Consider the following 15,625-nt stretch of genomic DNA (forward strand, 5'->3'; position numbering starts at 1 on the left):
ACCAATGCTTTTCTGAATCTGGATGCTAAGACACCCACTTCCTTAGAAAAAAGGTGTCTCTGCCTCTGATTTTCTCTCCCTTCCCAGGTCTCTTGAGCAGCTCACCCACTTTGAAACACTAGAAATCAGAATTGCAACGATTTGGGGACCACTGCGTAAACTCAAGCTCCACCACTCAATGCAACCTCTATGAGAGAGAGCCTTATATCTTGAGTACTTTGATATTTGTTGATATCTTAATCATTTTTGGATTAGGGTTTGGTCTTAATAATTAATGAAGACAGGTGAAGCAGTCAGGGCAGCCTTAACTTATGCATTCCTGTATTATGTATGGTGTGACAGTCTTAATGATTGCAGTATCTTTTCCTTTAGACGTTAGGTGCTAAAAGCAGATTTCAGCGATTACAAGCAAAAACGCTTGGTCTATCACTTACATGTGCATGGGGAGGGTTGAATTCCATGTTGTATACTCTTCCACTCGATGGGTGAACCCATCGCGCGCTGAGTCTCTGCTTTAATGTTTCAAATGGGATGTTCAAGTGAATGACAAGATCGAGCTGGTAGATGCTGTTAAGTGCTTCTGTCTGGGCTAGTGTACGGGGAAAACCTGCGCTCAGAAGAATAAAGGGATCACATTACCAGCCTATGGTTTATCAGTTAAAGCAGGAGGAGCTATTCCTCCAAACTTCAGAGTAAAACTAATTAGAAACAGAAAATACTGGAAATACTCAGCAAGTCAGGCAGCATCTGTGGAGAAAAAAAGAGTTAATGTTACAGGTCGATGACCTTTCGTCAGAACTGGAAAAAATTTAAGGTTAAACAGTTTTTAAGCAAGTACAGAACCGGGGGAAGGCAGGAGGGAGGAAGGGGAGGGAGGAAGGGGAGGGGCGGAAAAAACAAAAGGGAAGGTGGAGGGCAGGAGTGATTAAATGACAAAAAGGGATGATGGTGCAAGGCAAGGAGGGTGGTATTGGGACAAGTAAAGAAACAAAAGATGGGTCTAGAGGAACTGCAAATGGCAACAGCAGAACCATTATCAGCACTTGCTGTGTGAAAAAAGGGGAGCAGTGGTTATGATCTGAAGTTATTGAAATCAATGTTGAGTCCAGAAGGTTGTAAAGTGCCTAATCGAAAGATGAGGTGCTGTTTCTCGAGCTTCATTAGAACAGTGTAAGAGCCCGAGGACAGAGAGGTCAGAGTAGGAGTGGGAAGGGGAATTAAAATGGCAAGCGACCGGCAGGTCAGGATCACGCTTGCGGACTGAGCAGAGGTGTTCAGCAAAGCGATCGTCCAATCTACGTTGGGCTTCCCAATGTAGAGGAGACCGCATTGTGAGCAGCGAATACAGTATACTAAATTGAAAGAATCCAAATGCAGATTCTCCCTCCTTGTTAGTGTCTGGCAGGGTTATGACTAATCATGGCTAGGAGAACTAGAAGATTAGTGCATTAAGTTATTTGTCTATGGTTGTTCTAAAGAGGTGCATGAGAACATCCTCATTATAAAACACACACTTTTTTTTGATCCCCCCCCCCCCACAATGTCATAATACCTGGCCTCTGTCTGTAGTCTCTCCACAGCAGCTTGGCTGAGTCAGCAACTTAGTGGAGCTATAGACCATGAGTACATGTCTCACCAGTCCCGGCCCCGTACTTTGAAACTCTATTTTGTTCTATCTGCCAACAAAATCTCTAATGAAAGTAAAAAGAGCGAAAATATGACTCTGGACATGTTACCGGCCGCCTTTATGTCTTAGATGGTTAAGGAGTTCACATGGGAAGTGTCAATACTACTCAACTTTATATGGTTGTGTTTCTAGGGACTGTGGCATGAAATAAGAGAGCTGGACTAGAACACATTGCCAGAAGGAAGGAGTACAGAAAATAAATGCAATGCTTTCAAGAACACATAACTTAGAACACAAAGTGATCATATTCTGTTGGGAAAGAAGTGTTAGAGAAGAAACCAATGTGGCACCAAATAACAGAAGGATAAAGGAGGGAAAAAAAGAATGTTCCTCAAAGATAATGAGGAGGTACTTAAAAGATTGGCAGTAATCAAGTAAAAAAAGTCACCCGGTCCAGATGAGAGGCATCCTAGGTTACTGAGGGAAGTAAGTGTGGAAATTGTGGAGGCTCCAGCAACAATCTTCCAATCTTCCTTGGATATGGGGGTGGTGCCAGGGGACTGGAGGATTGTAAGTGTTACACCCCTGTTCAAAAAAGGGGAGAGGGATAAACCCAGCAATTATTGCCAGTCAGCTTAATGAAGGTGGTGAGGAAACTTTTAGAGACAATAATCAGGGACAAAATAAATTGGCACTTGGAAAACTATGGGCTAATAAATGAAAGTCAGCACGGACTTGTTAAAGGAAAATCGTGTTTGACTAACTTGATTTAGTTCTTTGATGAAGTAACGGAGTGGGTTTATGAGGGTAGTGCAGCTGATGTTGTATATATGGACTTTCAAAGGCATTTGATAAAGTACCACATAATAGGCTTGTTAGCAAAATTAAAGCCCATGGGATTAAAGGGACAGTGGCAGTGTGGATACAAAATTGGCTAGGGGACAGAAAGCAGAGAGTAGTGGTGAACAGCTGTTTTTCAGACTGGAGGGATGTATTCAGTGGTGTTCCCCAGGTGTCACTGCTCTTTTTGATATATATTAATGACGTGGACTTGGGTATATAGGGTATAATTTCAAAGTTTGCAGATGACACGAAACTCGGAAATGTCGTAAACAATGTGGAGAATAGTAACAGACTTCAGGAGGGCATAGACACGCTGGTGAAATGGGCAGACACATGGCAGTGAAGTACGAAGTGATGCATTTTGGTAGTAAGAATGAGGAGAAGCAATATAAACTACATGGCACCATTTTAAAGTGAATACAGGAACAGAGACACCTGGGGGATGCACATACACAAATCTTTGAAGGTGGCAGGACAAGTTGAGAAGTCTGTTTAAAAAAAAAAGCATATGGGATCCTAGACTTTATTAATAGAGGCATAGAGTACAAAAGCAAGGAAATTATGCTTAACCTTTATAAAACACTGGTCAGGCCTCAACTGGAGTATTGTGTTCAATTCTGGGCAACACACTTTAGGAAGGATGTCAAGGCCTTAGAGAGGTTGCAGAAGAGATTTACTAGAATGATGGCCAGGGATGAGGGACTTCAGTTATGTGGAGAGACTGGAGAAGCTGGGGTTGTTCTTCGAACAGAGAAGGTTAAGGGGTGATTTAATAGAGGTGTTCAAAATCATGAACGGTTTTGACAGAGTAAATAAGGAGAAACTGTTTCCAGTGGCAGAAGGGTCGGTAACCAGTGGACACAGATTTAAGGCGATTGGCAAAAGAGCCAGAGGCGATATGGGAAACATTTTTTTATGCAACGAGTTGTAATAATCTGGACTGCACTGCCTGAAAGGGTGGTGGAAGCAGATTCAAAAGTAACTTTCAAAAGGGAATTGGATAAATACTTGAAGGGAAAAAATTTACAGGGCTATGGGGAAAGAGCAGGGGAATGGGACTAAGTGGATAGCTCTTTCAAAGAGCCGGCACAGGCACGATGGGCCGAATGGCTGTACCTTCCATGATACTATGAAGTAGGTCAAAGGCCAGAGGATATAAGGATAAGGTTAAGAACTGGTCAGGACAGCTATAAAAGAAAATAAAATTGCAGGAAATGTAGAACACAGTGTAGGATTCTGTAAGCAAACTGTCTGGTGCAGGACTGAGTAAGACAGACAAGGGTGGTTCCAGGTTTCATCATTGGCCTGTGCTGAAATGGCTGATCTCAGTTAGGGTAGCAATGTGTGCTACAATTGGCTTCAGCTCCCCTGAGCTAAGGATGAGAAAAATATGTTGTTATTCATGCTTGTTATGGCTATCCAACAATTGCTGCTTAAGCTGTACGTGTGGATGTTGAATGAGGTCAAAGTCAAGCTTGCTTTTAATGCTCCCAGTGGTCAAATAACCTGCCTGCACTCAAAGAATAACCAGTTGGGAAAGTTAGTGGCCTAAATTAGCACCTGCAAAAGGAAATTTAACTGAAAAAAATACTTTAGCTATGTTCTGATCTGATCTTGTCAGGAATTAAAGCATGGACTTGACTGGCTACGCTGTTTACTGGAGAATAGGAAGCAGGAATAAATATCGGCCTGGGTTGAATACCATTCCCAAAAGAGTTATTTTCTTGCTGAATGTTCAAAGTGGTGCAAATACAATGTTAATAGTTTCCTATTATGCAATTCTATTATGGTCGTTCTTTCTGTGAGCTTTTCTTCCTCCTGCCTACAATATTGCAGTATTGAAATCAAGACTTATTTCACTATCTCCTACTAACTCATTTTTCCAGGAGTTTAAAGCTGTGGAACTCCTCGCCTCCTTCTGTCCTTCCTTCCTCCCTCCTACAATTTTTTTTTTATTCATTCATGGGATGTGGGCATCGCTGGCAAGGCTGGCATTTATTGCCCATCCCTAATTGCCCTTGAGAAGGTGGTGGTGAGCCGCCTTCTTGAACCGCTGCAGTCCATGTGGTGAAGATTCTCCCACAGTGCTGTTAAGAAGGGAGTTCCAGGATTTTGACTCAGCGACGATGAAGGAACGATGATATATTTCCAAGTCGGGATGGTGTGTGACTTGGAGGGGAATGTGCAGGTGGTGTTATTCCCATGTGCCTGCTGCTCTTGTCCTTCTAGGTGGTAGAGGTCGCAGGTTTGGGAGGTGCTGTTGAAGAAGCCTTGGCAAGTTGCTGCAGTGCATCCTGTGGATGGTACACACTGCAGACACAGTGCGCCGGTGGTGGATGGGGTGCCAATCAAGCGGGCTGCTTTGTCTTGGATGGTGTCAAGCTTCTTGAATGTTTTTGGAGCTGCACTCATCCAGGCAAGTGGAGAGTATGCCATCACACTCCTGACTTGTGCCTTGTAGATGGTGGAAAGGCTTTGGGGAGTCAGGAGGTGCGTCACTCACCGCAGAATTCCCAGTCTCTGACCTGCTCTTGTAGCCACAGTATTTATATGGCTGGTCCAGTTAAGTTTCTGGTCAATGGTGACCCCAGGATGTTGATGGTGGGGGATTCGGCGATGGTAATGCCGTTGGCTGTCAAGGGGCGTTGGTTAGACCCTCTCTTGTTGGAGATGGTCATTGCCTGGCACTTGTCTGGCATGAATGTTACTTGCCACTTATGAGCCCAAGCCTGGATGTTGTCCAGGTCTTGCGGCATACGGGGTCGGACTGCTTCATTATTTGAGGGGTTTCGAATGGAACTGAACACTGTGCAATCATCCCCATTTCTGACCTTAATGTGGAGGGAAGGTCATTGATGAAGCAGCTGAAGATGGTTGGGCCTAGGACACTGCCCTGAGGAACTCCTGCAGCAATGCCCTGGGGCTGAGATGATTGGCCTCCAACAACCACTACCATCTTCCTTCGTGCTAGGTATGACTCCAGCCACTGGAGAGTTTTCCCCCTGATTCCCATTGACTTCAATTTTACTAGGGCTCCTTGGTGCCACCCTCGGTCAAATGCTGCCTTGATGTCAAGGGCAGTCACTCTCACCTCACCTCTGGAATTCAGCTCTTTTGTCCATGTTTGGACCAAGGCTGTAATGAGGTCTGGAGCCGAGTGGTCCTGGCGGAACCCAAACTGAGCATCGGTGAGCAGGTTATTGGTGAGTAAGTGCCGCTTGATAGCACTGTCGATGACACCTTCCATCACTTTGCTGATGATTGAGAGTAGACTGATGGGGCGATAATTGGCCAGATTGGATTTGTCCTGCTTTTTTGGACAAATCTACAAGCTTTTAAAACACAAGCTTTGCATCACCATTTTCTGATTCAACTCATCTTTTCTTTTATTCTTTTCAACCTTGTTGGTATCCTGCACCATGGAGCTTGGCCTTTCACCTAGGTTGCTCAATCAAAAATAATCCCTGCGACAGAAGTGCTGTAAATGTTAAAATATTGAAACATTGTAGACACATACCATCTAGTAGCCAGCTCTGTTCTCCCATCTTCTTCAGCTCTCTCAACATCAGATGGGTTGTTACATGATCCGGAACTAAATACCCTCTATCCAGATACTGTTTTGCCAGAAGCCCAATTTCTGCAAGACGCAAAGAAAAATATTTTTTTCAGTGCCAAAGGGGAACAAATGGATCAAATCAGGAATTTTGAAATATTAAAATTTGAGCTCCTTGGATGCATCTTCCAGCATGTAACTAAGACGTACTTAAGAGAAGGTCACAGATTCAATTTATGGTCTGCATTCTCAGCTAAGGTAGCAATGAGGCTTTATTATTGACTTCGGGGTCCCTATGTTTGGAAGGGAGGTGGGGGAGGTGGAAATCAGCTATGGTTCTTGTTCCTGATCATTATCCAGTGAGCTAGATGGAAAATGTACATCTTTGGATATCAGATGAGCATTAGACTCACTGCCAAGGCGAGAAGTAACCATTACATTAATATAAATACAATTCAGCCACATCACAAAATATATCAAATTAATCCTTTATTGTTTTAGCCCAACTTCCCTTTGAAAAAGGCTGAACAAAAACCCCCACCACCATGAACAGAGTCGATAGTTACAATACAGCATGATGTGGTCCGGTTTTTCAGTTTAATCACAAATAGGAATTTCTAGAAGGAATGATGCATACAGTTGAGGAGAATGTCTAATTATTTAATACACAATATGAAAAAGATCCCCAGAAGTCAATTTACAAAGATATAGGCAAGAAGCCTTAAAATCATAAATAATGAAAAATTGTGTATAAACTTCAGACAGCAGTGACCAATCTCAGACTACGCTCATATGAGCAAAACCTTTACCTGCTTCCTAGATGATTTCTAATTCTTTTATCTATTTAGCAACTGCTGCAGGAATTTAATCTACTGCAGTAAATCTGGAACACTACTTGACTTTAAAAAAAAATGCAGAATGCATAGTTACATGGTTTTTTGGAATAACTTGGTCTCCTTAGGAAATGGATGAGGGCAGAAGTGATTTCCTGCACAGTTGAATAGCCTTTTGCCATTCTCTGTCTCTGCTCACACATGAATAATCTGTAGGAGCTATCAGACAACTGTTAGCACTGACAGACCTGTACCTCATTAGGAGTGAGTTTCTTCAGGAAAAGGAAAGGAAATGCATGAAAGAAAGGAGAGAGGAAAAGGAGAAGGAAATGAGAAAAGATAGAAGAGGGAAGGAAGAAGAAAAGAAGGAAGGAAAGAAAGTAAGAAAAAGGAAGTTAGAAAAGGAAGTTACATTCATATAGTGCCTTATCCCTTGTCTCAGAAATATGTCAAAGTGCTTTACACACACATACTACTTTGAAGTACTGTTATGTAGGCACATAGAGCAGTCCCACAAATTACAATGAACTGAATGACGAGTTAAATGTGTTTGATTAAGGGACACCAGGGTAACTCCCAAGGATAGAATTCTTTGAGGAGGTAACAGAATAGGTAGATGAGGGAAATACAGTGGATGTAATGTACGTAGACTTTAGGAAAACCTTTGACAAGATACCACATGAGAGATTACTAGAGAAGATTAAGGGATATGAAGCTAGGGAGAGGATAGCAACCTGGATTAGAAATTGGATAGAAGGGAGAAAATAGGAATTAGGAGTTAAGGGAAGATTTTCAGAGTGGTTGGAAGTGGGTAGTGGTGTCCCCCAGGATTCAGTTCTGGGACCACTTCTGTTCACTGTGTATATTAATGATTGGATATAGGCCTAGAGGGAGTGGTGTCAAAATTTGCAGATGATACCAAAATAGGAGGTGCAGGTACATAGGATGTTAAAGGCAGCTCCTCAGGTTCATACAGCTGTTAAAAAAAAAGCTAATGGAACTGTAGGATTTATCAAAAGAGGTATAGAATATAAAAGTCAAGAGGTAATAATGACCCTATATAAAACCTTTTAATAGAACCTCAGTTAGAGTATCGGGCACCACACTATAGAAACAATATTGAGGCTTTAGAGAAGATACAATGCAGATTCACTAGGATGCTGCCTGGTATGAAGAAATACAAATATGAGAAAGGCCTTTATATAGAATTTACAGCACATAAACAGGTCCATGCCGGTGTTTATGCTCCACAAGAGCCTCCTCCGCCCTACTTCTTCTAATTCTATCAGCGTGTCCTTCTATTCAGCATATCCTTCTATTCCCTTCTCCTTCGTGTGTTTATCTAGCTTCCCCTTAAATGCATCTATGCTAGTCACCTCAACTAATCTTTGTGGTAGCGAGTTCCACATTCTAACCACACTCTGGGTAAAAAAAAGTGTCTCCTAAAGTCTCTATTAGATTTATTAGTGCCTATCTTGTATTTATGGCCCCTAGTTCTGGTCTCCCTCACAAGTGGAAACATCTTCTCTATGTCTATCCTATCAAACCCTTTCATAATCTTAAAGACCTCTATCAGGTCACCCCTCAGTCTTCTCTTTTCCAGAGAAAAGAGCCCCAGCCTGCTCAATCTTTGGTTATACATATCAGGAATCAGTTCTGGTATCATCCTACTGAATCTTTTATGCACCTTCTCCAGTGCCTTTATATCCATTTTATATTATGGAGACCAGAACTGTTCACAGTTGAAAAACTAGGGATTTTTCAACAGATTACAGGGAGATATGATAGAAGTATTTAAAATTATGAAAGGATGGGACAGGGTGGATAGAAGTAGATTGTTTCCAGTATCTGTGGGGTCAACAGTGAGATAGATACAAGATTACTTGTAATATGTTTAGAACAGAGGACAGAAAAAACTTATTTACACAGAGAGATGTGAGGCTGTGAAATTCAGTTGGAGGCTGAGGCAGGATCTACATCAACATTCAAGATTAGATTGAATAGACAGATGAAGAAAAAAGAGTTGAAGGGATATGAGAACAGGGTGAGCAAATGTGAATAGGACGATTTGCTTTCAAGGAGAGTGAAAGCCAACATGGACTGGTTGGACCGAATGGATTACCGTGTTTTAACTTTTATGTACTTCTACGTAGAATTTCTATGGGGTTTCCATCGATTCTCACGCCAAAGTTACATCGTGAGAATGCCCCCAGAAATTACTTGTGCCTGTTCTTCTCTTGATGGTGCCTTTGAACTGACATATGGGGCCATAGGTTAACATTTTAGTCAAAGAACAGCACCTTCAACAATGCAGCATTCCCTCATTGTTGCACTGGAGTATCTGGGTGTTAGAACGTATAAATCATTGAAGGTCAATGATTTATTGTAGATCAATGCCAATGATCTTCAAAAAAAAGTTGGCAAGCACAACTGATATAAACTAAACATAGTCAGCCTAAGGGTTACAAGTGTTAATCCTTCAACCACTATGGCTCTGACTGGCAGTAAACATAAATCTGTTTTAATTACATTATCAATATAAAATAACTCTTGATCCCCACACAAATTAAACTTTATTGAAAATGTTCTTTACATCAACAAATGGACAAATTCTAGGAGAATTTCTCTTCAGTTTGTGGGTTGGGATGCATGGAACAGTTGTTTCCTAGTTTGGGCCAAACTCACTTATAGCCATGGACTGTTTATCCAGGTGGACAAAAAGTACAATCCAGTCAACGAGAAGCAAGTTGGAGATGATGACTCAGCAAATCACACACCAGTCTTGGCTCATTAAGTCAGAGATGATTCTCAAAAATTTTAGCAAAGGCAGTAATAAAAAGAGAACAGATAATACTGCAGTATAGTGTGTTAGTTCAACAGAATTAATGAATTACACTGAGAATAGAGATGTTGGATGAGATTTCGATAAGTCTCACTGAAGCTGTTGTGCAGTGAAAATGCCACCAAGAGCTCCAACATCCCGTTTGGCTCAGACTTAAGTAGTAAGAAGTCTTACTACAGTTGTACAGGGCTTTAGTGAGACCTCACCTGGAGTACTGAGTACAGTTTTGGTCTCCTTATCGAAGGAAGGATATACTTGCCTTGGAGGCGGTGCAACGAAGGTTCACTAGATTAATTCCTGGGATGAGAGGGTTGTCCTTTGAAGAGAGGTTGAGTAGAATGGGCCTATACTCTCTGGAGTTTAGAAGAATGAGAGGTGATCTCATTGAAACATATAAGATTATGAGGGGGCTTGACAGGGTAGATGCTGAGGGATACTTTCCCCTGGCTAGAGAGTCTAGAACCAGGGGGCATAGTTGCAGGATAAGGGGTCGGCCATTCAAGACTGAGATGAGGAGGAATTTCTTCACACAGAGGCTTATGAATCTTTGGAATTCTCTACTCTCAGAGGGCTGTGGATTCTGAGTCAATGAATATATTCAAGGCTGAGATGGATAGATTTTTGGACTCTAAGGGAATCAAGGGATATGGGGATCGGGTGGGAAAATGGAGTTGAGGTCGAAGACCAGCCATGATCTGATTGAATGGTGGAGCAGGCTCGAGGGGCCGTATGGCCAACTCCTGCTCCTATTTCGTATATTCTTATGTTCTAGACTGTATCTTTCTTCTCTCTCACTCTCCGTTTTTTTAAAGTAACTTTGTTCCTGATGTTCAGTACAGAACAAGTGGGACTCCTAAAAACTAGTTTAGAGTGTTAACACACCCACACAGAGATAAACACCTACACATTGAGAAATACGCCTGCACACATACCTGAGCCAGTAGGTGACATAGAAACATAGAAAATAGAGCAGGAGTAGGCCATTCGGCCCTTCGCGCCTGCTCCGCTATTCAATATGGTCATGGCTGATCCTCTACCTCAATAACATATTCCTGCTCTCTCCCCATAACACATAGAGTGACAGACTCTAAACATTAGAATTTATTTTTTAAAAGTGGAAGAAAAGTCCAGGAATAATGTATGATCTATTCAAAATACTTCCCCATTTTATGTTGAAAAATACTTGTTTATATATTTTCAAAATTGTCCATTTTCTATCTGCAATGGAAACCCATCAGGTCAGGTCTCCTTGCTACTTTATGACTCAGTGACATTACCCATACTGAGGCATCCTGAAACAACTCTATTGAAAGCAATGCAGGTTCACTACAATTAGCATACGTAGAAAATCTTGACCCATTCCTGGGACAGAGTACAACGTCTTTACTCAGCATTTAACCTATGCCAACTTGACATAGTGTAGTAATAGCTATACTCCTTCCTCTTAATGACCTGTGATATATCCAAAAGGGGCAGGCTAGTTCATCCAACAATCTATTTCTCTTCCTAAAAATTTTAATGTAACACATGCTAGCCTGTGTGTTATTCTGGACACAACATACTACATATTCATTCATTTTTCCCACCTTTTTTTCTTCTCTCCTACAGTCTCTGACTCAGCTGTGATTTAATACTAAGGTGCCACCAGTACTTCATCTAATGGTCAATCTTCATGTGTGACTTAGACAAGTGTCAACAGGCTTTTTGATCATGAGCAGCATCACAGCTAAGACTGATCTTATGCTCACGCAATATCCACACACATATATTTTCCAGCAGGAGTCACTGGATTGCAATCAAGAGTTGGAACCAAGGCTGATTTTTCTCCTCCAGTCCAAAGGTATTGCGACTAATTGTATTACTCCAACCACTGAGATCAGCTAACTCAGTACAGAATGGGGCTTTCAAAATATAGTAAGATTTGATAAATTATAAAGACAAACAAATTAGGTGAAAAAAGTAACAACAAGCCAAGAATGGCAATGAATGCAAGATTGCTGAGTATCTATAAAATGTAATGCTAATCATCTGCACACATGTCCATTATAAATTCCTATGTCAACATTTATAATGGAAATTACATAGGAAGCAATATAGGAACAGGAGTAGGCCATTCAGCCCCTCGAACTTGTTCCACCATTCAATTAGGTCATGGCTGATCTGTCTCTTGTCTCTATTTACCTGCCATGATTCAATATTCATTAATAAACTTGCCGAACAAAAATCTCTCAATTTCAGTTTTGAAATTTTCAATTAACCAAGCCTCATCAGCTTTTTGGGGGTGAGTTCTAGATTTCCACTACCCTTTGTGTGAAGAAGTGCTTCCTGACATCACCCCTGAACGTCCTAGCTCTAATTCTAAGGTTATGCCCCCTTGTTTTGGACTCCTCCACCAGAGGAAATAGTTTCTCCCGATCTACCCTATCAAATCCTTTAATCATGTTAAACACCTCAATTAGATCTCCACTTAATCTTCTAAACTCAAGGGAAAACAAGCCTCGTCAGTGCAAACTGTCCTCATAATTTAACCCTTTTTGCCCCTGTATCATTCTGGTGAATCTGCGCTGCACCCCCCTCCAAGGCCCATATATCCTTCCTGAGGTGCATTATCAAGAACCAAATACAGTACTCCAAAAGCGGTCTAACCAGAGTTTTATACAACTGTAACATAACTTCCACCCCTTTGTACTCCTTCCACTCCTTTGTATTCCTATTACCTATGTAAAATTATCACACTATAAATTACACCCTTCTGTCAGTGGAGGCCATGCAAAACCACCACTAACGAGAATGTAATTATAGTGTAACAAGTTTGCATGGGCAGTTTCCATTATAAACATGGTCATTGGAATTTAGTGAAAATAAGGACATTTATGACTTTAAAATGAGGATTGAATCATCTAACCTTACTTCACCTAAAGATTACACTTGGTCTTGACTCCCCTAGAGACCTCAACTAATCTAAAGTATCAATAAACGGCTTTCAAAAATTAAAGGGAGAAGTATTGATCCACCTAAAAATGGCAATGGCATGCTGGGATCCAGGGATATAGCTTATTAGATCATAAGAACATAATAGAAGCAGGAGTAGCCTTTTCTGCATTCAATAAGATCATGGCTGATCATCTACCTCAACTCCACTTCCCGCCCTATCCCCATATCCCTTGATTCCCTTAGTGTCCAAAAAATCTATTGATCTCAGTCTTGAATATACTCAATGACTGAGCATCCACAGCCCTGAGGAAAGAACCAAAATAAGAATCCCAGGAACTGGGTAGTGGAAGACAGGTCTGGATATTAGAGATGTTGTCAACACTGAAGCTCAATTGCCAAAACTTTATTTATTTGTTGGTTAACAAGCAATGAGGGGTATATTTGCTGTGTCAAGTTAAAGAAAAATCATTGTACCTAATGGAGAGTTTTATGATGCGAGATTAGTAACAGAATTTTTCTTTAACTTTACACAGAACAAAATATACATATCCCAACCATCCACATTTTCCCAATATTCCATATTTGAGCTCTTGTGTCTGCACTTGCTGATGAAAATTAGCTGATTCAAATACCCCATTCAGCACTCTGTGTAACAGTTACCTCACTCCTGCACTTGGCAGGATGAGAAGCTGAGAGAGATATGTCACAATAAGCACAACTTGGGTAGGGACCCAATGGGGTAGATTTTCCAATCTCCAAGATCGATGGTATAGGAACAGAGCAGATTCTGGTGGATGGGAAAATCTGGCTAAGAGCCATAATTTTCAGGCAGGCATTTTAGACTGACCAAAAGTAGACTTGCCAAAATTGAGCCAAAGCTTCATTTAAATATTATGACACATTTAAATGAATCCCTGTAGGAATTTCTATTCACTTAGGCCAGGATTGGGCAGAGTGTTCCCTTCTCCCTTGTTTTTCTCCTATCTTTTCAAACATGCTTTCAGTCATCTCTCCCAATTACTGCTTGACATTGGTTTCTCCTCTACGAAGGACATTAGAATATTTACTATGTTAAATGGCGTTATTTAAGTGCAAATTGTTGTTGTTGGTCTACTAGCATTTGAAAAAAATTAAGTTAATGTTTGACATATACCTTTTGTCACAACTGGAAGATGATAGAGGAGAACAGATAAAAGTCCAGTAAGTATGTTAACTACTGTCACATGAGGTGGTGAATGTTTTTAAAAGTCTGTTTTGTTCTTGTATGACATTTTAAATAAAATATAGTTTTACAATAATTGGTAAATGATACAAAGCCACAACAGAATTCCTCAAGTACAGTATTAAATGATATACAGCTCTATTAGGAAAAAAAGCAAAATGGCATCATACCCAAGTCAACAGCATTTAATTTATGACACCAGCAGCTTTGTTCAATTAGAAAATATTTTTAAAAGTAACTATAGGTAACTCCTATTCTACATATTTACATGCATTAACATCCCTACTCTACAATTTCTGTTATTAAATTTGACTACTCTCTATTCATACTGGATTCAATCTCATCTTTTTTCAATTTTTGTCTCATAAGAAGTTTTGAAGACACATATTTGCATTCAGCTCTGTGGCAGAATCACAGTTGGTTCCAAAAAGCTGGAAAATGCACCAAATAACCTGTCAAAAATCAAACTTTTCTGGGTTGAATTGCCCCAGACTTCCCTAAGAAAATTAATCAGTTTGTGCATTTTCCTTCCGAAATGTCTAAACCCACTAATGCTTCACTTTCATATGATTTAGGAGGGGGAGGTTGGAATGTTGGATACACCTGAAACTTAATTTATATTGTTTCCATTGTACTTTGAGTGTAACTAATTGTTTCCATGTCTTGAGCCAAAATTCAGGGCTGCCTTTTGAGTTATCGGGCTTTTTTGGAGGAGTGACATTGTTACCTCTTGTGAAAGTGTTGTTTAGTTGTTTATAGTTTTATAGGTTGACGTGTATAAAAATATACCAAGAAGGCATAATTTGCTTTTGAAAACTGTCATTATGTTGCAAAATAGCTATTGCATTCAGGGACAGACTGGCTCCTCGAAAGGTGCAGGATTCTCATAGAAAAAGGAGGGGGGGTGGGGAGCTGATAACAGCACAATGGAACCATTCCCGGGGGCACTCAGGAAATCTCCCGATTTCTCATTTGATCAATCCACCCCTGATTGACCTCACATGAATGCAATGCAATCACATCACATTTGTCGGCCAATTGTAGTGTCCTTTGCAGTATCTGATTTCTCAATCTATACCGATCCCAATAACCTTCAATTCCATTCCCAACCAGGTATTTATACAACTTGTTTTTAAGACAGCACATAGAAAGGAAACCTCAGTGACACATGTACCCCATGAATGGTGCTGAAATAGTTACGGATGAAGCTGAAAGAGGAAACAAAAATAAGGTTTATTTTGAATTAACACACCACTCCTGCTATTTGACCCACAAACTGAAAGCAAAGATTATTTAAGACACTAGAATAATTTATCATGAAAGTAAGAGTTACACAGGCTACAATTTAAGCCACTATTTTGGTTAATGTGTCAAACTTGGTTGAGCTGGGCCTCATATTTCTCAGCATGCTGCTATGGTTTCCCTCGAATCAGTAACTTCTGACACTGCACAATAGGCTCCTATCAAAATTATTTCACTTGTTGGAACCAGATGTAATGTTAGAGCTTCTAATGCTGTTACAGCTTCTAAGCAAAACATTACAGTATTTTTGAAATAAAGTCTGTTCCTGTACAGATGGCTATACATTTAAAGCTGACCATCATGTTACCAATAATCATTAAGTAAATTACCAAGCCCATTATGTAAAGAAAAGATCTGAGGAAGCACCAACTTTCACTAAGGATAGTTTAGGGTTCCCACTTTCTACAATGGAAAGGAACTCCCTAAAAGGAGGGCATTGGGCCCCAGGGATGAAGTGCCAAACTCCAGG

The 15,625-nt window shown here is 40.6% G+C and overlaps 1 protein-coding gene across 1 annotated transcript in view; it reads right to left on the reverse strand.

Annotated features, from left to right (window-relative positions):
- The window catches only part of ak4 (adenylate kinase 4), a 36,347-nt gene that overhangs the window by 18,631 nt on the left and 2,091 nt on the right, over positions 1-15,625 (reverse strand). The window contains exons 3-4 of the mRNA XM_067990387.1: positions 5,988-6,107; positions 435-607 (exon numbers count right to left, since the gene is read on the reverse strand). Coding sequence (XP_067846488.1) covers positions 435-607; positions 5,988-6,107 — 293 coding nt within the window. The remainder of the gene's footprint in view (positions 1-434; positions 608-5,987; positions 6,108-15,625) is intronic.

The sequence above is a fragment of the Heptranchias perlo genome, chromosome 9 (assembly GCF_035084215.1).
Source record: "Heptranchias perlo isolate sHepPer1 chromosome 9, sHepPer1.hap1, whole genome shotgun sequence".
NCBI classification, from domain to species: Eukaryota; Metazoa; Chordata; class Chondrichthyes; order Hexanchiformes; family Hexanchidae; genus Heptranchias; species Heptranchias perlo.